The 23731-nt window shown below is 45.9% G+C and overlaps 1 protein-coding gene across 1 annotated transcript; it reads right to left on the minus strand.

The window, feature by feature from the left end:
- Window positions 1-44: 44 nt before the first annotated feature.
- On the minus strand, window positions 45-23547 carry si:dkeyp-97a10.2 (uncharacterized). The gene is made up of 6 exons (XM_063198756.1): window positions 23414-23547; window positions 22760-22811; window positions 18991-19344; window positions 18423-18662; window positions 17240-17336; window positions 45-2330 (listed from the first exon to the last, which is right to left on the minus strand). The coding sequence occupies exons 2-6, from the start codon at window positions 22800-22802 to the stop codon at window positions 2267-2269; spliced, it is 798 nt and encodes a 265-aa protein (XP_063054826.1). The 5' UTR covers window positions 22803-22811; window positions 23414-23547; the 3' UTR covers window positions 45-2266.
- Window positions 23548-23731: the final 184 nt, after the last annotated feature.

The raw sequence follows: 23731 nt of genomic DNA on the forward strand, positions 1-23731 counted from the left end.
CATTTCTCGTAAAATTTGCCTTCCGGGGGGCCCCACAGCAACCTGTAGCCTAGGCGCCCAAGGCCATCTTAATCCGGCCCTGGCCACACTTGATCTCTGATCTCTCTTCATTAGCACTTTCATTATTTTAGGGTGGTGGAATGAGAGCTCATACTCAGACATCCTGTAAATAGACTCAAGTCCAGACACAGTGGGTTGTAGATTTTATTATTTAATATGTGTAAAGCTGTACAAAATCATCTTTGAATATGTTGGAGAGTAACAAAAAATAAATATATCACATCATGTTGTTTCACATTTGAAGATTTATAAATTCATACATTTATAGTATAATATACAATTCCAGGGTGTGTATTGTAGGCTACTGGGTATCTCACTGCAACAGTGTCCCCATGTGGACTCTTCTACAGGCATCATAGGTTATATTCAGCATCCTTCATCAGCCAATCACAACCTCTTAAGGCTCTTTTCCACTGTCAGTGCTCTGGTAGGCCTACAGCTTAACACAGCGCAACTCGGCCGCCACTTTTTGCTTTACGATTGAGTGATGTCGTACCCAATCGAAAAGCAAAAAGTGCCGGCTGAGTCACGCTGTGTCGAGCTGTAGGCCTACCAGGAAACCAGCAGTGGATAAGAGCCTTCCTGTATTAGAGAGAAAACAGCTTGCGTTTTTTTGTTTTTACCCTGGTATTACAATAACATTGACTTTAAAGTTTACTTTACAATTCACTTTGACGAGTAAGAATTCTATTATATTTGAGCCAACCAACTGCACCAGCTGATTCTTTCCCTTCGTCCTCTGTGTGTGATGGACACAGTCAATCACAATATTGCCATACAAAGGCAAAGTGCAGTAACTACGCCAACTTTGAAATGGAGAAAAATGAAAAAGTTTCGGTAGGCTATTAGGTTGGATATTGTAGTTACTGCAAAGTTGACAAAGTAATAGTAAGGCTATAAGGCTTTGTCACAAAATAAAGAAATGATTAAGTTGTTTGAGTTATTTATTGGAGATCCTTTTCAGTCTAAACTCAATTTTGACAAATTATGTAGTTACTGCACTTTGCCTTTGCAGGGCAGTATACAGCACATCTTTCCCTTAGTCATGCCTTAGACACGACAGACTGGCCATACTTCCCAGTGGCCAAGGACAACCTTTCGCCGATCCTTACAAGTGCAAGATAAGATATTCACATATTTATTTATAAAACTTTTCCAGTGTTAGTAGACTGTGTTTTGAGGCTTTGAACTGAACAGCATACAACTTTGAAGGTTAGCAGAGCTTGTTTTGTAAACAATATTGAAAAAGAAAAGACCCATTGTTACAATGTTCAATAACACTGATTTAACTGTCAGCACGCCAAGTACAGTAATATGAAAATAATCTGTTCTGACACAAGAAACGCGGCACAAGCAGTGGTAAGTGAAGCACTAATAATATCATCAGGAACAATGAAGGCATGTCAAGAGCTCCTTATCCTGCCAGAGAACGTCATTCTGCTGCCAAGCAGTCAGCTCCAAACTCTGAGGCAGCTCGTCTGCGTATGAGTGTGTGAGTGTGCGTTTTCACGCGGCTCTAAAGAATGTGCACACAAACACACGCGCGCACTTACACGGAACACACAGATGTGTTCACACACACACACACACACACACAAAGACACACATTCACACGTGTGTGTGTGTGTGTGTGTGTGTGTGTCTGTGTGTGTGTGTGTGTGCACGTGTGTGTGTGCACGTGTGTGTGTGTGTGCGCGCATAAGAGTGTTGTAGAGTCTCGCTATGAGGACACCAAACAGTCGGGTCTGCACTCAAAGCCATCCGGGGTTACTTCAGACAAACATACAGAGTGACACGTAGGCGCGTGTGTGCATGTATACATGAGTGGTATTAGTCCTCCAGGGTCAACAGGCAGACCCCAAACAGGAAGCCACTCCTGTGGAGCTGCGGCTGTGGCGGCACGGCCCTGGGGGCGGAACTGTGGCACGCAAACACATACACTCAAACGCATACATGTGCGCACGCAGGCATGCACACACACACACACACACGCACGCATGCACACACGCACAGCCCTCCTGTCGGAACTGTGGCACGCAATCACATACACTCAAACACATACATACGCAAGCACATACAAGCATGTGCACGCGCATGTGCGCACACACACACACACACACACACACACACACACACACACACACACACACACACACACACACACACACACACACACACTCCTTGGTGAATGTTGGAGGTGAGCTGCTCATAGTGGCGAGTCGTCGTCCTCCCTCAGGCGTTCACCTCTGGTCATGTACACACGCTGTCGCCTGAAAGCAGAGGAGACGCTCAGGTCACAGAGGACACACAACACTTTTGCTTATCAAATGGCTTAGATACTAAAAAGCCAACTGCTCACTGAGGAGTGCTGGTCATTAAGGAGTGCTGCTTCACTTTCTTCTCCTAAGCAGGTGCACTTTGGCTCAAGGAAATACATTACTCAAAGATATGGGTTATCTCATTAAAGGCTTTTTAACTTTATCAAGTAGTGTGCATTTGGAATCCTTGGCAAGACTTAAACAATAGCTACAATTGGAGTTAAGTTTGACTAAGTTAAACTGTATCTTTAAGTTACAAATTGATTATAGATCACTTATACAGACAGTACTCAGGACTATAGTAGTGTCTAATACGAGAATGAGTGTATTTACAAGACTCTGTGAACAGTGAAAAGGAATAATAATGTGCTCCTTGTGTAACAGTGTGCGTTTAGCACCTTTCTTTATTTTGTATAATTACACAAAGATGGGTTTTTATTTTGACACACCTTGGTTACAGTAGACTTCTTCCCTGTCATGGGTGTCTATGGAGCTTCCTGCCCCCCTCCTTCTATCCCCCTCTAATATTTCCGTTTGTCTGATTCATATTTCTATGCTTTCCATATCCTCTTCCCTGTCTCTGTATGCTGTGGGAAGAGGTATGTTTCTCCACTTTTCTCTTTCCCTTATCTTACATAAATCTTCTTTCTATTCTGTCATCCACCAGTTTTATCCCTGTAATCCTAAACACTATTCCGTGTATTACCCCTTTTCTAATGTATTACACGAATATAATGCCTGTTTCCATGTACTTTGATGTGTTAGCGCCACCCGGTGTAACATCATAGAAATAATACAATTATTTCTATGGTGTAATATAAGCCGGTGGCATCGTGACAATCCTTTTAGCTTAGCGTTGCTAACGCTAGTCACGAGTATTTAGCATTCCTTTTTATGGTCTTCTCAGGAGTGGGAGTGTGCAGCCCAAGCCCCATGGTGAATATGTGCTATGTCTGTGATATTCCAGGTGTGTGTTTATTTTCGTTGTTTGTGTATAATGTGTGTAGAAATCAGTGGCGGCTGGTAGTCTGTCAAACAGGGGAGGCTGTTCAATTACAATATGTCCAGAACGCAAAAAAAAGGGGGGGGGGGCAATTTTGACACACATCTTACATTGGTCCTGAGCCACATATGGCCTCACACACTAAAGGACTCTTGTTGAAACAAATTTGTTAATCATTAATCATTATCCCCCTTGTAGCCTATTCATAGGGACATTTTTTTTTAATTATTATTATTATTATTATCATTAGGCCTACCTCCGCCACATAATGATGTGATTGAGTTTGCCTTCGTTGTCTTTGTTCATTACTGGGTGCACGGCTTAACTTACCACTAGAGGTCGCAAAATCTTTAATTATTTACCAGATATTGCCAACACAGTAGGAAACAAGGACTCGACTCTCCACTCACGGGACTTGGCAGTTAGCCAGTTGGTCAGACACCACACCACGAAAGCTCAAAAGAAACGGTTGTTCTTCCCTACCTTTTTCACCAAGTCAATATTAGGCAGTGCTCTGCTCTGCTCCTTGATATTCATTTTCTCCTCATAAGGACGACTGGAATTCGCCAGAATTTAATCCACAATGCTTGGCATTTTGCATAGCTCTCTAGCTTTCTTGCAAGCTAGCCCTAACGAAAAGTAGGCAACTTCAACTTTTGAATTGGGAGATTAAAAAGGATAAGGACGTGCCACTATTAAGACTTTATTCGCAACACTAGGTTTACAAGAATATGTACACAAAACTGGAGTACACCGCAATGAATAGCTTCCCCACTGGTTACCACCATAGCCTGTTACCACGACGAAACTTCTCAGTCAAATTAATAACATATCCGCATTTCGAAATGAAATCAACTACTGTAGCCTACTGACACGGGGTTCACCCAATCACAAGTCGGAGCTCCAGTCTCCGGTCCCTCCCCCCTCCTCTCTCTTCTCCATTCACTCCCAGTGAGGCTCAGTCTCAAAATCAAAAAAATTTCACGGCAATAGCCAATGACCGTTTAGCATTTTTCCATTGAAAAAGCATACAATCCCACATGCCATTGAAGTCCATTGAGACTCGACTCGCTTGCGTTGTCTTGAGCGGAAAAAAACTCGTGCGAGCCTCGGGATCGTAATATTACAGATTGGTTTCATCTCTAAGTTGAACACATGCATTTTCTATGAAACTGAGTCTGAAATAGCAATGTTATTAAGTCGTGTAGAAATTAGTTTACATACTATTCTCTGTGATTTTTAACAGGAGGCAGAGCCTGCATTGTACTCAAAGAGGAATTGCTTCTGGTAGAAATGGAAATGTGACCCTGGCAACTTAGCTAACTCGCCCTTTATGCTAGCGGAGTTTTGCTAAGCTAGCTAGCCAGGGCACACTGAATTTATTATGAGGAGCAGGCTAGGATTTTTGTAGCACTTCTCTTAACCTAGCGATTTCAATTGTTTTTCTTATATGTTTTCACTATATTTAGGGATACTGTTAAATGTTTATTGTTAAAACCCCCTGTCTCTGTATGCTGTGGGAAGAGGAGTGGGAGTGTGCAGCCCAAGCCCCATGGTGATTCTGTGTTATGTCTGTGATATTCCAGAGCATCACTAAAACAGCGAATGAATCTTGTCTCGGAGTCATCTTTATTTCGAACACAACGCAGAGTGAAATACCAACCGGTTACATTGGTGCCGTGACTCCGCTTCGCTTGATCAACGCCTGCTTGATCCCGGGACTGCTGCGCTTCTCTCCTTCTTCACGCAGGGGTGCACTTGTTTGTCTGTATGCTCGTATGTGTGGTTGCGCGTGTGCGTGTGAGGTATTCTATGACTTGCATACCGATTAGGGCATATTGTATCAGTTTTTAATGTTTCTGAAAAACATATCTCTTGGTGCTCTTTCACTTCGAATCTCTCTCTATTTTTTTCCCTTTCTTCTCAGTACTTGAGTTTTGACTATTAGAGCTCTGCAGATTTATTTAAATGTATTGAGCTGCAATAGTAATTATTTTGTTTTACTGAGATATTTGTGTCATAGGCATTCCGGGTTTGAATTGATTTATGCTATAAGATGGCTGAGGGTGGTGATAGCTTTGCTGGGGATGCTGATGTGGTTGAGCCCTTTATGTTTAGAGACCGCTCGCGTCTGGCTGGTATTGGCAGAGCTTATCCTTTGGGGATTCACAGTTTTGGTAGGGGGAGGCAGGTCGGTAATGTGGGACAGGTTAACTTGGTTAGAGGTCCAGTGGCCACTTCCACTCCCCTGAGAGACACTGCTTATATGCCCTGCACGGATCAAGCCACACCAGCAGCACATATAGCCCCTGCAGTCACACAGCCTATGGGAATAGCCCATTTACCGGTGACACATACTGCCCCTATGCCTACCCTGATTGCACACACAGGCCCTTCTCCTGCCACATGTCCAGCCCCTGCACCCAACACACAGGTGATTACTGCAGACACACTGGGCATTGTCTTGTCAGATCTGGCTAAGCAGATCAATAGTAACATTACTGCCAGTATAGCCGCACTGCAGCAGGCCAGTGGTCAGCCGCACCCTAGCCACTCTTCACCGTCCCTTACAGAAGCAGATGCCTCAAGAGTTAGTGTGACTGTCCAGTCAGATGCCAAGCTCCCTCCCTTCTTCAGGGGTGACCACACAGACAAGTTTTCAGTCGATGAATGGGAGGATGTAGTGCTGAACCACCTTCGCCATGTGAACCGCACAGAGCGGGAGAAGTCTGACTTTGTCATGAGTCGTCTGTTAGGCAAGGCGAGGGATGTAGTGAGAGTCTCTCTTCGGTGCAGCTCTGAGCCAGCCTCTGGTCACACCGTATCTGCTGTATTCGATATCTTGAAGAGGAATTTTAGTGAGTTGACATACTCCAACATGCCCATGAGAGACTTCTACAATACTCTTCCACACCACGGTGAGTCTGCTATGGAGTACTGGATTCGTCTAAACAAAGCCATTTGATGTGGCGGAGGAATGTCTACGGAGACAGCGGAGAGTTCTGGAGGAACCAGGAGCAGAGTTAGTAACAATGTTTGTGTCTCACTGCCCAGACCCCAGTCTTGCTGTGTCTCTCTCGTTTAAGCCAGCTGAGAAGTGGACGCCGTCTGAGATCCAGGAGAGTGTGGACGCACGTCAGAGGGTGCTGAAGAGGAATGAAGGGGTGGCCCGATCTTCTCCTTCGCCAGTGTCTACGGAGGGTGTGCGCCCACTCACCCAGTTCACTGTCCAGCACGCTGAGCCTGGCCCCCCACCCATGGCTCCGCCGTGTTCCAGTCCCATGCCCCCGCAATGCCTGAGTCTGCCCAGTCACTCAGTCCCCCTGCTGCTGAGCCGAGCCTCTCTCATGTAGTGACCATGTTGGACAAAGTACTTTCAGTGTGCACTGCCTCCATGTCCCCGCACGCCATGCCCCCCGCGCGCCGTGCCAGCCCAGCGGAGCCAGTACACAAACCGTGAGACACGCCAGCATGCAGAGTGTGTGGTTCACTACAGCACACTACATTCAGCCACTGTAAAATGGACCGCTTTGCCACAACTGCCTGCAGCCTGGCCATGTCAAGAGTGCATGCCCCACAGCACATCAGTCTCAAGTTGGTGCTGCCCATGTCCCGCACACGCAGTTAAACTAGATAGCCCATGTAGTGTGAGGGGTACCATGGGCTCTTCTGCTGAAACCCTCAGTGACAATGACTTCCAATCCATTTATGTAAATAGTTGTGCACTTTTGCCGGCCGAGACTACGGCTATTTATCTCAACTCTCAGCGCGCTTGAGGGCTCCAGTGACTTGTTCTACACGCCAGTCGTGTCAGCGGCCTTGTTTCACTGAAGGGCATGCTAGATTCTGGCTCCATGTCATGCACGCTGAGCGAGGAGGGTGAAATGAGACTGAAGGCATCTGGCATTCTCCCTTGTCCACAGCCAGTTCCCAGCAACATTGTTCTTATCGGATGTGGCGGTTTGGCGACGCGCCCTAAGTGCATTTATGAACTTGAGATCGAAGTGTCCGGATCACAGTTCCTGGTGCCCACTTTTGTAATATCTGGCCAGCGGGATGAAGTTTATCATCGGGACCAACGTATTAAAGCCCCTCCTCAGCAAGATGAAAGGTGAGAAAAAATACTGGGACGCTGTCACCTCCAGAAGCACCAGCCCATGAGTGCGAGCAAGTTTTGGAGCTCCTCACCTGCGTCTCCCGCTGGGCTGGTCCAGAGCCATCGGGTCCAATCGGCACTGTCAAGCTGAGCGAGCAATCACCCTGTTGCCAAAACAAGAATACCTGGTGTGGGGCAAACTACCAAGCCATGTCCCTGTGTCCCAAGGCAGTACAGTGATTGTGGAGCCCACCACAGCACGCTCGGGGCCAAAGAACATCCTGGTGGGGCGCGTCATCACGCCAATGTGGGGAGATCACTGGATCCCCATGAGAGTTCTCAACCCCACTGAGTACCCTGTCAGGCTGCGCCGTAACACAAAGCTGGCTGATGTTTCACCATGTTGGCTATTGAAGACCTCCCTCTGACTCAGGGCCTTGCCTGTAACAGCGCCGTTCAGCCTCACATGGATGCTCCAACTCAGTTGCAGTCTCCAAAGCAGTGTCTTGACGCGTGTGGCCTCGGAGATGTGGGACATTGATGCATGTGAAGTCTCAGATGAATGTAAGTCCAGGCTGGCTCACCTGCTTTCCAGTTTCAGGACGTCTCTCTCCAAGGACAAGCTTGACTGTGGAGAGGCCAAGGGGTTTGTGCACCGCATTCACCTCAACTGATGATCGGCCATTCCGGCTTCCTTACCGCCGTATTCCACCTGCGCACTATCACAAGCTGAGAGAAGTTCTGAGTGACATGGAGGAGAAGGGCATCATCAGAAAGTCGATCAGTGAGTACGCTTCGCCTCTAGTGTTGGTGTGGAAGAAGAATGGAGATCTCAGGATATGCACAGACTTCCGCTGGCTAATGCAAAGACAGTGAAAGATGCCCATCCATTGCCACATCAGTCAGACTGTCTTGCGGCCTTGTGGCAATGCGCTATTCAGCACAATGGACCTGACGTCTGGGTTTTATAACATCCCCCTCCATGAGTCTGATCGGCATCTCACTGCTTTCACACGACACCACTCGGGCTCTCTACGAGTATAACAGGCTCCCCCAAGGTCTGTGTAACAGTCCTGCTTCATTCATGCGCATGATGCTGAGCATTTTTGGCGACCTCAATTTTTCCACCCTATTGTGCTACCTGGATGATCTCCTTGTTTTTGCCCCGTCTGAGTCAGAGGGCCCTGTGTCGTCTTGAGGTCGTCTTTCACCAGGTTGAAGGGCGCACAATCTGAAGCTCTCCCAGAAGAAATGCCACTTTTGCGCAAGTCTGTTAAGTTCCTGGGGCATGTTGTGAATGTGGGTGGCGTGTCTGTTGATCAGAGAAGGTTGATGTCATCTCTAGCTTCACAGCACAGGATCTGATGATGGAGGGACGGGTGTGCACACCTTCTCAGAAGAGAGTTCGCTCCTTCTTGGAATGGTGGTGATGTATTCCAGCACTTTATCCCTGGCTGTTCATCCATTGCTAAGCCCCTGTTTGCGCTAACTGCTGGCCAAAAGCGTAGAGGCAGACATGACAGGAAGCTTCGGAGGCCCGGCACCTACCGTGAGTTAACTCCGGGAGACTGGACTCCAGAGTGCATGAAAGCCTTTGAGGACCTCAAGAGGGCGCTGTTGACGAGCGTAGTTCTTGCCCACCCAGATTTCAACAAGCCCTTCGTGCTGTGCACTGACGCGTCCCTGGACGGCCTGGGAGCCGTTTTGTCCCAAGTTCCAGAGGGTGAAGAGGTAGCCAGACCCATCGCGTTCGCCAGTAAGTCCCTCAGCAGGAGCCAAGCCAACTATCCAGCCCACCGATTAGAGTTCTTGGCTCTGAAGTGGGCAGTGTGTGAGAAATTCAGCCACTGGCTGAAGGGTCACACTTTTACAGTATGGACGGACAACAACCCCCTCACATACATCCTGACAAAGCCCAAGTTAGATGCATGTGAGCAGCGTTGGGTGTCCAAGCTGGCCCCATACACCTTTGACCTCAGACATGTTCCCGGGCCGAAGAATGTTGTGGCTGACGCTCTGAGTCGTGACCCTTTTGTGAAGCGGCTCTTGTCTGAACCCTACGCTGATCTGCTGCAGCAAGCCTCCGAGGTCAACGACAGTTGCGTGCAAGACATGTTCCGCCTCACCTGTAATCCTCAGGCCACGACTGACTCCTCTCTCAGCACCGTGCAACCCCTCTCCATGTCAGGTGATGATGTGTCAGCTGCTCTGGACACACAGGACGTGTGGGACCTTGGCGCCCAGCAGAGGGCCGCTTCCCTCAGTGACCACCTGACGGGCTTGGGGGACTGTGGACAGGACACACTCCACGCATGGTCGACAGATGAGCTGAGAGCTCGCCAGTTACAGGATGACGCCATTGCCAGAGTGATGTTCTATGTCGAACGGAAATCGAGACCGTCGAGGCGTGAACGGGCTCGAGAGAATCACCTGGCCTTGAAGTTGCTTCGAGAATGGCGGAAGTTCCAGCTAAGGGATGGCATCCTCTACAGAGTCTCGAAAGACCCCCTCTCCAACACCAAGAGATTCCAATACGTCGTGCCTGCTTCCCTTAAGGCAGATGTCTTGGCTGGTCTGCATGACTTGGCGGGTCATCAGGGTCAACTGCGCACGCTCTCCCTTGCTCGTCAGAGGTTCTTCTGGTATGACCTGGAGAAGGACGTTAGGCATCACGTCAGAGAATGCATGAGATGTGTCCTCAGCAAGACCGCTGAGCCAGCCGCCAGAGCTCCTCTGCACAGCATCAAAACAACCGCGCCTCTGGAACTCGTCTGCATCGATTTCTGGTCTGCTGAGGACAAGAACAACAAGTCTGTTGATGTCTTGGTCATAACTGACCATTTCACGAAGCTCGCACATGCATTCCCATGTCAAGACCAGACTGCTAAGAGGGTGGCGAAGCGGCTGTGGGACAACTTTTTCTGTGTGTATGGCTTCCCCACTCGCCTGCACTCAGACCAGGGAGCGTCCTTTGAGAGTGAGCTCATTGCGGAACTCATGGAGCTGGCTGGCGTGCAGAAGTCTCACTCTTCTCCTTACCATCCGATGGGCAACGGTGGTACAGAGAGATTCAACCGGACACTGGGAAACATGCTGCGGTCCTTGCCCCCACAGTCCAAACAGAAGTGGCCCCAATTGGTTCAAACCATGACCTTCGCATACAATTGCACTGTGCATGAGACAACTGGGTTCGCGCCCTTCTACCTGATGTTTGGCAGGGTCCCGAGGCTGCCTGTTGATCTGCTGTTCAGGAACGTGATATGCGATGAGAGGATTGCTGACTACGACTCTTATGTCAAGTCCCTGGCCAGTGACCTCCAGTCAGCCATGCAAGTCGCTCAGAAGAACTCCAGGTCTGAGCAGAGACACCAAGCTGAGCAGTACAACAAGAGGGCCAAAGGAGTGGCGCTGTCCATTGGCGACCGAGTCCTTATTGCCAACAAAGGATGCAGGGGAAAGCGCAAACTTGCTGACAAATGGGAGCCAGATGTGTACACTGTGGTAGCCGCAAAGCCCAGCCTCCATATCTACAAAGTCGAGGGCAGTGATGGTAAACAGAGGGTGCTCCACCGGAACCTCCTGCTTTCAGTGAACTTCCTGCCACTCGCAGTTGATACAGATGTCGCTTCAAGTGCAGCAGCTGAATGTGTCAGTTCAAGCGTCTCCCTGTCCGAAGCTCGCCTGTCAGATCTCTCCTCTGAACATGCTCTGGCCCCGTCTGTCACTGCCCCATCTGTCGCTGCCCCGTCACGCCAAGATGACTCTGTCGCGGACCGCACTTCCTCTTGGGTCGCTGAACAGTCTGCCGTGCTGGATGACTTCGAGGAAGATGAAGCAGCTGGTCCCGGGTCCCCGCTTCCTGGTGGCAGCTCAGATGCCTCTGCTAGTGGTGTGGCTGGCCCTGGTGATGTTGCAGAACATATCATGCCCTCTACCCCTCACGACCCACCTCACGTCCCACCTCACGACACTGACACTCCCTCAAATGGCCACTTAGCCCCCTTCCCCTTGTCCAGGTTTGGTAGGGTTATTAAGCCTGTGTGTAGACTTATAGAGTCTATGGCTCAGTTGCAAACCGTTTTAGGTGGGGATGAGTCCTTCGGTCAGGTCATCCACGTGTAGTGTGTGCATTATATATTTTTTTTTCTTAGTTATTTGATAGCTTCTGCAGTTGTTCATGGCTTTATTGAGCCTGTTGTCTGTTTGCTGAGTGTGAATAACATGTAGTTATTTCTGATTTGTGTAGTCTCTGGTCTGAGCCTTACTGTTGAGGTGTATATGGCATCTCATCTACCCGGTGCGTTCTGGGACTTGATCACCCCTAGATCACGCCTGACCTCTTTAGGTAGCTGTCACGCTGGTACTTGTAATGGCTGTAAGCGGAGCTTGAGTGTTTTTATGTTCGGGATGTTTTTATATCTTTGTGAAATTCTAGGGGGGTGAATGTAACAGTATGCTTTTAGCACCTTTCTTTCTTTGTAGTATAATTACACAAAGATGGGTTTTTATTTTGACACACCCTGGTCACAGTACACTTACAGTAGACTTCTTCACTGTCATGGGTGTCTATGGAGCTTCCTGCCCCCCTCCTTCTATCCCCCTCTAATATTTCCGTTTGTCTGATTCATATTTCTATGCTTTCCATATCCTCTTCCCTGTCTCTGTATGCTGTGGGAAGAGGTATGTTTCTCCACTTTTCTCTTTCCCTAATCTTACTTAAATCTTCTTTCTATTCTGTCATCCACCAGTTTTATCACTGTAATCCTAAACACTATTCCGTGTATTACCCCTTTTCTAATGTATTACACGAATATGATGCCTGGTTTCCATGTATTTTAATGTGTTAGCGCCACCCGGTGTAACATAAGCCAGTGGCATCGTGACAATCCTTTAGCTTAGCGTTGCTAACGCTAGTCACGAGTATTTAGCATTCCTTTTTATGGTCTTCTCAGGAGTGGGAGTGTGCAGCCCAAGCCCCATGGTGAATATGTGCTATGTCTGTGATATTCCAGGTGTGTGTTTATTTTCGTTGTTTGTGTATAATGTGTGTAGAAATGGAAATGTGACCCTGGCAACTTAGCTAACTCGCCCTTTATGCTAGCGGAGTTTTGCTAAGCTAGCTAGCCAGGGCACACTGAATTTATTATGAGGAGCAGGCTAGGATTTTTGTAGCACTTCTCTTAACCTAGCGATTTCAATTGTTTTTCTTATATGTTTTCACTATATTTAGGGATACTGTTAAATGTTTATTGTTAAAACCCCCTGTCTCTGTATGCTGTGGGAAGAGGAGTGGGAGTGTGCAGCCCAAGCCCCATGGTGATTCTGTGTTATGTCTGTGATATTCCAGAGCATCACTAAAACAGCGAATGAATCTTGTCTCGGAGTCATCTTTATTTCGAACACAACGCAGAGTGAAATACCAACCGGTTACACTTGAATATGGTTATCGATACACACTTATTCATGAAGTCAGTCTACAGTACTCCTGAGCCATGATGGCTACCGTGTGGCATGACTATTATTGCAACTTAAAATGACACAGTACTGCATATTCTTGGTTATGAAGCTTTACCTGCCTATGGGTGCAGTCCTGAAAATGTAGAAATAGCTACAGTGCCCTCCATAATTATTGGCACCCCTGGTTGAGATGTGTTAAAAGCCTTAAAATAAATTCAGTGTTTATTGCAGAAGAATACTGTCACACTGAAAATTGTAGGAAAATGTAGCCTTCAACTCAAATGAATTATAAGAAAATAAAAAAATCCCTGACTGAAAAATAATTATTTTTCATTAAATCACCTGTTCCACAATTATTGGCACCCTTAACAATTCCCAGAAAATAAATATAATTGAAGCATTTCTGTCATTTCTACAGTAGTTTACAAAGTTTACCAGAGTATGTAGGAACATTTAATTAGTAATTCATCACTTCCTGTTTCCCTGGGGTATAAATATGACGTGACACCGAGGCCATTTCTCTTATCCACTCTTAAACATGGGAAAGACAAAGGAACACAGCATACAAGTGAGGCAGATGTGCGTCGACCTTCACAGGTCAGGCAGAGGCTACAAGAAGATTGCCACTCAACTGCAGCTGCCCATATCCACTGTGAGAGGAATAATTAAGAAGTTCAAAACAACTGGAACAGTGGTAAACAAGCCTGGACGAGGGCCCAAGTTTATTTTGCCACCACGCACAGTGAGGAGGATGGTAAGAGAAATCAAAAGATCTCCAAAGCTCACTGTTACAGAATTACAACAAATGGTAGCATCCTGGGGTCACAAAGTCTCCAAATCAACCATCAGGCGCTGTCTACACGCCAACAAGCTGTTTGGGAGGCATGCACGGAGAAAACCTTTCCTCACTCACAATCATAAACGCAAGCGTCTGGAGTTCGCCAAGCGGTATTGGGGCTTCAACTGGGACCGTGTGCTTTGGTCAGATGAGACCAAGATTGAGCTTTTTGGCAACAAACACTCTAAGTGGGTCTGGCGTGCCACGAAAGATGCGCATGCTGAAAAGCACCTCATACCCACTGTGAAGTATGGGGGTGGGTCAGTGATGCTGTGGGGCTGTTTCGCTTCCAAAGGCCCTGGGAAGCTTGTTAGGGTGCATGGCATCATGAATGCTTTGAAATACCAGCACATTTTAAATCAAAATCTGTTGCCCTCTGCCAAAAAGCTGAAGATGGGTCGTCACTGGGTCTTTCAGCAAGACAATGACCCTAAACATACGGCCAAATCTACACAGAAATGGTTAACCAGACACAAAATCAAGCTCCTCCCATGGCCATCTCAGTCCCCTGACCTCAACCCCATTGAGAACCTGTGGGGTGAGCTGAAGAGGAGAGTACAGAGGAGAGGACCCAGGTCTCTGGATGATTTAGAGAGATTCTGCAAAGAGGAATGGCTGAAGATCCCTCTTTCTGTCTTTTCCCATCTTGTGAAACATTATAGGAGAAGATTAGGTGCTGTTTTGTTGGCAAAAGGGGGTTGTACAAAATATTAACAACAGGGGTGCTAATAATTGTGACACACATTATTTGATGTCAAATAATTATTTCTTTATGTAGGATTTTTTCCCCACTGAATAAATGCACTTGTATTGAAGGTTGGATTTTTCTCTTTTTTTCCATTAAGGTCCCATATTATTTAGAGAAAAATAATAATAATTGGAAGCTAAAAAACACATCTCAACCAGGGGTGCCAATAATAATGGAGGGCACTGTATAGTATATATTGTCTTTGTAGTCTTTATTAAGCTTTATGGAGTCATTATAACTATAACTTACGCAAATGGCTTCAAAGTAAGTGTTACAGACCCCTCCATACAATTATCCAAAGCAAGTGGAATGATGATCAGTGTACCATATTGTGATTCAACGCAAATGAATGTAAAGAACATACTAATGAATTATTTCATGTGTCCATCACCAAAGATTTTACATTGTTCTCTTTAGTAATTCTCTCGCCTATCACAATGTTGATTGGGGAACCTACTGAAGTAACATCCATTTAACTAACATAGCAACATAAACTAGAGCTATATTTAGCTATTATGTTAATTTAACTTTATGTGTATCTCTATGTATTTTCCACACATGTGGAATAGTGTAATTTCCAAGAACGTATTAAGGGATTGGATATACTGTACATTGTAACTGAAACCATGAGAGCGTCAAAGGAATGTGAAGAATTTCAGATGACAACTGAGTAGCACTGACAGCAGTCTGAAGAAGGCGGCTCAAAACGTATAAAAGATATATGTAGCATATGGGGTATGTTGCAACGTTAAATTAAGTTTAATACATTGTATTATACTGATCATTTCCTTAAAATTATGCTAGCTTGCGTTTCTTAAGTATTGCATGTCTGCATTCCTTTACAACACAACACTCTAGTCTACTGTGCTTCTTTGGTGCTGGTGTCTTGTGTGTCAAAAGCATTAAAGGTGCACTGTGTAATATTTTTTGAAGTTTATTTCCAGATTTCATGCTGCACATTCACAAATGTTACCTTTATCATGAATACTTACCACCACCATCAAATTCTAAGTACAGTATTCATTATGACGGGGAAAATTGCACTTTCCATACATGAAAAGGGGGATCTTCTCTATGGTCCGCCATTTTGAATGTCAAGAAATAGAGTATGGTTATACAAGTAAATATGTGTTTATTACTCAGTGAATATGTATGAAAATATCAAATTTGGCAACAGGCAGCTCAGTTTTAATGAGCAGCATAGTTGCAATACCTACTCTGGCCACAATCTTACACAGTGCAACTTTAAAGTCCTTTAAAGCCTGTCAGTTCTAACAGCATTACGGATTCCTATTTCCTCCATTCAAGGTGCCCCTCACACTGGCAGGGCACCGTATACGGCAAACAAATATATTAGCAGATGCCCTCAACAATTGATCTTAACGAGCGTCTCCGACTTCCATTGTAAACAGGCGGTGCCGGCGGACTTCCGTGCCGGTGTGTGGTCGTACTGAAAACAATGGAATAGAACGTTGGCACAGCAGCATTCAGCACTGCAGCACTGGATCTGGAGCTGGTGTACTGCGGTGGGCTTAAAGAGGCACTATGTAGGATGGTGGCAGGAGTAGGTATTGCAACTACAGTAGCCTATGCTGCTCATTGAAACTGTGCTGCTTATTGTCAATCTTTTCATGAAAATCTACTAAATAATGAAGTAATATTTGCTACTATGACCAGAGCGCAGTAAGATTTGCAGCTAAAATGTCTATTTCTGGAAATTCAAAATGGCGGACATGGAGGACATCCACCTTTTTCATGTATGAAAAGTCGAATTTGATGGTTGTGGGAAGTATTCATGAGAAAGGTAACATGTGTGATTGGCAGCATGAATTCTAGAAAGACGCTGCTGAAAACATCACATAGTGCACCTTTAATGCCGTGATCACACCGAAGCCGTTGAAAGAGCCACAACGCTGCTGACTCCTGCCTGGAAAGCACTGGTCAGGGGCGTTGAACGCGGCAAATTCAACCTGAAGCGTTCGGCCAGGAATCTCGACCAACCTAAGCTCGTGTTTAAAAAAATGTGAACATTCCATTGGCTAACGCCCAGCTGCCGCCGAGCTCATTACATATTTTTAGATGAAGTTCAACTTCTGCCGCTCTCGGCGTTTGCGCTTTCGATGCCCTCGCCTCTAGAAACGCTCTCGACGCGTTTGCCTCGTTCGCCGCCTGCTCTCCCATACAAAGTCAATTACTTCTGCATCTTTCTACGCGTTCAACGCCCGCGGTGTGACCGCAGGGTAAGAGTGTTTCTGTAAGTGTGCAGCAGTGATTCTCAACCTTTTTGAACAAATTCCCCCAGTTGACATTATCACAAGCCTGCCAATGACCCCCTTGATATTTAAAAATAAAATAAACGAATGCCCTCCAATTGCAAATGTGCATCCACTCTGAGCTGCATCCTTCTCAGGGCCCACCCGAGAACTCCCTAATGTCCCATGGGGGGCTGTAGAGCCCCCGTTGAGAAGCACTTGTGTGCAGTACAGTATGGTGCTGGGCTGTGCCATTGTTATTATTTATTTATATTATTATTTATATTTATATAGGACAGTGTGAGAGGTGGACAGGAAGCGAATTGAGAGAGAGACAGGGAGGGGTCAGCAAAGGACTTGGGCCCGGGAATCGAACCTGTGTCAGCCGCATGGCAGGCGAGTGCCCTACCGGTTGGCCACGGCAGGACTGGACTGTGCCATTGTTATTATTTAACTGCATGACTCACCTCCAGAGCAGGAAGAGCAAAACCCCGGCAACGATGAGCAAGAGGAAGAGGAAGACCACCGCCACCGTCCCGCTATGACCGCTCCTCTCACACGGCTCTAAAGAACACACACACACACATACACACATACACACACAGGCACACACACACACACACACACACACACACACACACACACACACACACACACACACACACACACACACACACACACAGGCACACACACACACATGCACACACACACAGACACACACACACACATGCACACACACACAGACACACGCACACAAACACACACACACAGACACACACACACACACGCACAACAACAACAATGTCTTTTAGTTCTATTCAAATCGGTTCCATATACTATATCTTTTATAGTTGAGTGGTCCCAAGAATGAACACTAAGCAGCAATAAGCAGCACACACTAAGCAGCTCCAATGCACACAATACACAAAACCAACAATGCAATTCATTGATTTGATCTGAATACATGACAATACATCATGTATGCTGTGAAATCAACATGTGGTGTGGTCTCAAGAATATGCGCTTCACAAAAGCAGCACACACAAAGAAACGCAATCAACAATTGAACTCAACTGAATAGAATTCAATTCAATGCATTGTACTCAAAATACATTGACCACAGAAAATGAACTGAAATAATAAAACAATGCACCACACATTATAACCCTGAAAATGATCTCAATACCCTGTGCACAACTATTTAGACTATGAAAAACACAACTATGAAAATAACTATAAACGCCGAATAAATGCCCTCTGAACCTCAACATAAGCCTCCCAATGTCCCCTTGACATCATCATAACTCTGCCAACCCCCTCCTTAGTATTAAATAATGAAATGGACTAATGCACCCCAATTGCAATTAAGCACCACTCCCTCTCAGCCTAACCTTCGTAACGCACCCCACGCCCAGAGCTCCCTAACACCCCCTGGGAATTGGATGAAAAGTGCCCATGTACTAAACGTGGCTACTGAAAGTTGCCATTACTCACCGTTTTTTTGTGTTTTTCAACTTTATTTGATAGTACAGTGTGCGAGGTGGACAGGAAGCGAATTGGGAGAGAGACGGGGAGGGGTCGGCAAAGGGGAGGGGTCATCCGCATGGCAGGCAAGTGCCCTACAGGTTGGCCACGGCAGGGCCTACTCACCAGTTTTGTATGAGGCTGAGCTGTAGCCAAGCCTGTTGCTGACGGTGCAGGTGAAGGTGCCGCAGATGTGCGGTGTCTGGACGTAGAGGGTGGTGTTGTCGGACGAGAGGCGGCCCTTGGAGCGCTCCACCGCCGTCAGGTCGTGGAACCAGCTGAAGACCGGCTCCGTGCCCCACGCCTCCTTGCAGTGCAGAGACGTGTGCGACACGTTCACCATCACCGACACGTGGTACACGGGCACTGCGGAGAAAAAGAGACAACGGAGCGAGATCAGAGGTGTATAAGAGGCTGTTTACACATACATGTATATGGATATTTTTGTAAACACATTGGTTTTGATCTCTCGTTTACGCATAAACAGTTTTAGAATGTACATATCAAACCTCCAGTTTTAAAATAACATTAAACAAAAAACAAGTTGAGACAACGAGTTTGTTTTGCATAAACACTTTTTTTTTTTTTTTGTAAGTTCAGCTCATCCTTATTTTTCACAAAATCTAATGTCTCCATATCAGAAAATCTAAAGTGAGAAGCAGAGGTCTTGAGAAAAGAAGTAGCCTATTCTTACGGTATTCTGCAACGATGTGCTGTGCGGAGGCCACGTATCCCGTGTGGTCCGTCACGTTGATGATGTAGACTCCAGCGTCCGCGTGGCCGAAGTTGGAGATCTTCAGCACCGCGCCCTGTTCCTCCATGACCACTCGCTTGTTCCCCAGATTCCCAGGATACGCGGCCACCGTGACACGCTTCTGAGGGTCAGCGCTGTGCGTGTCGTTGGCCAGGTGCTCCCACGTCACCATGGGAACTGCCTCCTTGGTCCTGATGTCTATCTCCGTGCGGAGGACCAGGGTCTCGCTCACGGCCACGTACAGCGGTTTGGGGCTCAGGAAATGCACGCTCACGCACTGGCCTGGCTGCAACGCTGCACAGCACACACAAGTTGGTGTAGGACAACAGAAAGGACAATACAGTGTTACTTCAACACATAGAGTTGACGTAACATCTTCTAGATTGTATTTGGTCACAGAGTAATCGTCTAAGTGTTTTATTTTGGAGTTTTGGAGTTTCCCAGTTGGACTTTAACACTGAGTAAAAAGAATTCCATTTCTACAAGGGCTGGGACTCGATTAAAATTCTTAATCGAATTAATCGCATTTTAATCGCATTTAAATATCTGACTTGAGAACAGTGAAAAATATTTTTTTTCACATGGATTTTGAATAATTACAATAAATAAGCGTAATCTAAAAACATTATTCATTTTTAAAAGAAGAGAGAACTCTTCTCAATTTCAGCAGGCTGTTCACCATCAGGCGTAATACTGCCCTCCACTGGTCTAATCCAGAACTATGTAGCTATATTATACTGCGATACATTTTTTTAATCACGTTAATTAATTAATTGAATCTCGTGATTAATTAATCGAAATGAATGCATTAATGTCCCAGCCCTAATTTCTACACAATAAAATTTCATTAAATTCAATTCAACACAACTATACACAGCAATTCTCGGCCTGGAAATAAATGAAAAGGTCAGATAACATTGTCATATGAAATGGGGGATTCCTGCTGAATGCCTAAGCTCTTGTTGGGAAAGTTACTCGCAGCCTATAAAAACCTAAATATCTCAGCCTCTGATGCACATAAAAACATGAAATAAGTTGCACTTAAACCCTAAGACCCTCATCGTGCATTAGAATGTGTAACGTACCCACATTTTTTAAAAAAAAAGCTAAAATCTTATGAGCCTGAATGCAGCGTATATGTCGCCCCAGGCACCAAAGGTCAAAGAACATATCAGAACACGAATCATCCGGCATTAATGGGTTAAGTCTTAACATAATGCATCTCTTAACCATTGAGAGACTGCTGTCTGCACCAGGGCTGTAGTACTCGAGTCCGGACTCGGCCCGAGTCCGGACTCAAGTCCGTTTTTTTGTGGACTTGGACTTGTCTCGGACTCGCTATTGTTTGGACTCTGACTTGTCTTGGACTCGTACATTGGTCTTGCCAAATTAGGCTTTTGGACTCGCCCGGGTCTGTCATTATTTTGTTTAGAACACTGGCCATCATAAATTCTAAAGTGGAGATTGAAATCCAATAACAAACATGTTTGTCTTCACATCCATGGCGTATAGGTTACCTTCAAAGGTTCACATTATTGAAATTCATCCTTTTCATTGTTTAACACTGACCGACATGTGACTCGGACTTGACTTGGACTCTAATCTTTTTGGACTCGGTCTTGTCTCGGACTCGAACCTCTTTGGTCTTGGACTCGTCTCGGACTTGACTATTTTGGTCTTGGACTTGTCTTGGTCTCCACAAAGGTGGATTTGACTACAGCCCTGGTCTGCACTAACCACTAACTGTTTAAGCATTGAATGGAATTTGTCTGTACTGACCAAACTCTCTGAAGCACGCACTGTAATGAGATTCAACATAATTGTTACAACCCCACCCTGGGAAATACATTAGAAAGCAGTGAGATAAGCACAGAGTATCAATCACAGCAAGACTCCTATCCCACAGTCTTGGCCAAAAGCACACAGTTCTAGTGCATCTTAGAGCAGGGCAACAGAAGAAAAGAAAGTCTACTGTGTGGGGGGAAAGAACATTGTTGCAAGATACAGGACCCACATGAATAAGTTATATATTTAAAAAAACATACATACACAAATGTTATGAAATCTTACATAAAAAGTGGGCCAATTTCATTGTATGGGGCACATAAGTTAACACTCATACTTATTAAATGTGCAATGATTATGGGTTGTGTAGTATATGGAAGGTGTATGTCTGCCTTATTAGTATGAATAGAATGGACCACTTTAATAGTATGTGCCATATAAGAATTGCACAATTTACCTATAAACCATTTTGAAAATATCATACATACAAATCTTTTCCATTAGAATAAAGGAAGTCAACACCATCATACCCCAACAATGCTGTAGCTGATAGCACAGCCCTGCGTGTGTTCCTGATCCTATGCTGCTCATGAAAGCCAAAGCCAAAGACCTTAAAAGACCTCCAATTGTCTGGCTCACCTCAAGTGACCACACACTTCACACGCTGCAGATGTAAACAGACAAGCTTGTGCGCATGGCTTACGATGCCTGTGGACTGGCTCCAAGTGGGCCTATACAGTAGTGCAAGACTGGGAAGTTCATCCGAGGTTGCTGCTGGAATAGCATCCATCCAATCACATATGCTGTAACCAGGCCAGCCGACAGGGAGGGACATAGGGGTATGTTGTCCCGGGCCCAGGGAGATACGGGGCCCAGAACTAGGTCGCCATTACATTGTAAGTATTGGGTATGGGGCCCTTTAACATTAATTTGTCCTGGGCCCAGTAAAAGCTGTCAGTAGTCCTGGCTGTAACCCACAAGAATCTTACACACTCTCTAACTCATCTCCTTTTCTTTCAGAGTATATAAAGTAATAAAGCATGCACTGCTGGAATAGTAACCATTTGATCACACCACCCTGCCTACATATACTGTAACCCATAAAAAATACATTTTCTCCCAGAGTATGTGTAATAAAGCACCTTAACGCTACTCTTCTGTACTGCACACCTTAGTTATATTGAGGCATAGAAGTGCTTCTGCTGATTCACTGCTACCTTTGTAACCAAAGCCCTCACTCACAGTTGTTTTGATGTCCCAGTTACAAGTGAGGACAGTGAAACCACCACTAGGCATGACACAAATGACTGCATACTGCATAGACTTGAAAGTGAAACTCATGAGGTGGTCAAAGATAGTTCGTTTAACCAAAGTCCTCTTCTTCACACCAAGTTAAAGCAAGTTATTGATACAGTAAGTACGCAGAGGCAGGTCCCCAAGCTCATATCCAAAGGGATGAACATTTGAAATAAATCATTATAACTGTAGTTTAGAAGGTAAGTTGTTGTTCACCATTTAGTTTTGTGAGGTCGCCAAGCGGCTGTCTGCCTAGCTTGGTGACAGGATGCACCTCTTTAAGTGTGATAATGTTGCTGTTTTTTTAATGACATCCCAGTGGTGTAGTCTACGTAGAACACAGGTACACCCAGTATAGCCACTTCTAAATGTCTGGGATTTCAGTATGCCCACTTAAAATGGATTGATCCATTATTTAGAATAGCGCAAATATATACAGTAGACACCACTGTGACATCCCCATACTCATCCCCTTAATCCTATTATAGTCTAATCAAATTGTAAAGCACTTTGTTAATCTCATTTGTTCTGTGAAAAGTGCTGTACTGTAAGAACAAACCTTACTTACTTACTTACTATAATATGAGGATTCAGTTGGAACAAAAGAGGAGAAACAAAAGCAACTTACCCAACCCCAGCACTAGGAAGCACAGCCATGTCCTCAGTTCCATGTCACAAACCTACAAAGAGGAACCAAAACATAGAGCAGAGCAGAGAGATTCAGTTCAGCTGTCTAACGCTCTCTGACCTGGCCCTCTTCTTTAAAGTCTACCAAATACAGTTCGGTCTCAGAGAAAGACAGGAAGACGCCGCCAGATCTTGTGGGCTGGGTCTGTCTCCACATGGCCTCTTGCATTGTAGCAGGGCTGGACTGGCCATCTGGCATAGCAGGCATTTCCCGATGGGCCCTGCACACTTGTGGGCCCCTATTTTCAGAAATAGGGGCCCGCGAGGTTGTGAGGCCCACGGGTGAGTCAGTTCTATGCCGCTAATTATAAGGGGCCCCTTTAAGCCGAAAGTGCCCGGGCCCTGTTTCTCCCCTAGTCCAGCCCTGTATTGTGGTGTCAAGTTACAGACCCAACCCTCCCCAAAGGCAGCTTGTCTGGGAATTCCCAGCCTTACCTTCTTCGTGGTCTTCTCTGGTCTTGAAATGTGTATACACGTATGGTACATGCGCGCATATATACATATATTACATACAGACACACAGTAAAGAGTAGCCAAGCAACACCACACCCAGGTCACGAGAGACACCCGTAAAAAGAAAAATATATTTCCGCACCAGGGAGGCAGGCAGTCGCCCTGTGCTGTGTACTCTGGACTGTGTGTCAGTGGCAGAGACGACAGACAGGAGGCCACATACAGGTCTCTCAGTGCCTGCTCTGCGTGTCACATACAGGCTAGAGTTCCTCCATGTGTGTCACATACAGGCTAGCGTGCCTCTCCATGTGTCTGTGCACTGCACTCTGCCCAGATGTCCAGATGTTTTCTCTCCTGTCCCGACATATGCTTCCGCTTCGCACTATCAGCACTGTCTGCGTGTGTGTGTGTGTGAGAGAGAGAGAGAGAGAGAGAGAGAGAGAGAGAGAGAGAGAGAAAG

Source organism: Engraulis encrasicolus, chromosome 5 (assembly GCF_034702125.1).
Source record: "Engraulis encrasicolus isolate BLACKSEA-1 chromosome 5, IST_EnEncr_1.0, whole genome shotgun sequence".
In the NCBI taxonomy this organism is placed as follows: Eukaryota; Metazoa; Chordata; class Actinopteri; order Clupeiformes; family Engraulidae; genus Engraulis; species Engraulis encrasicolus.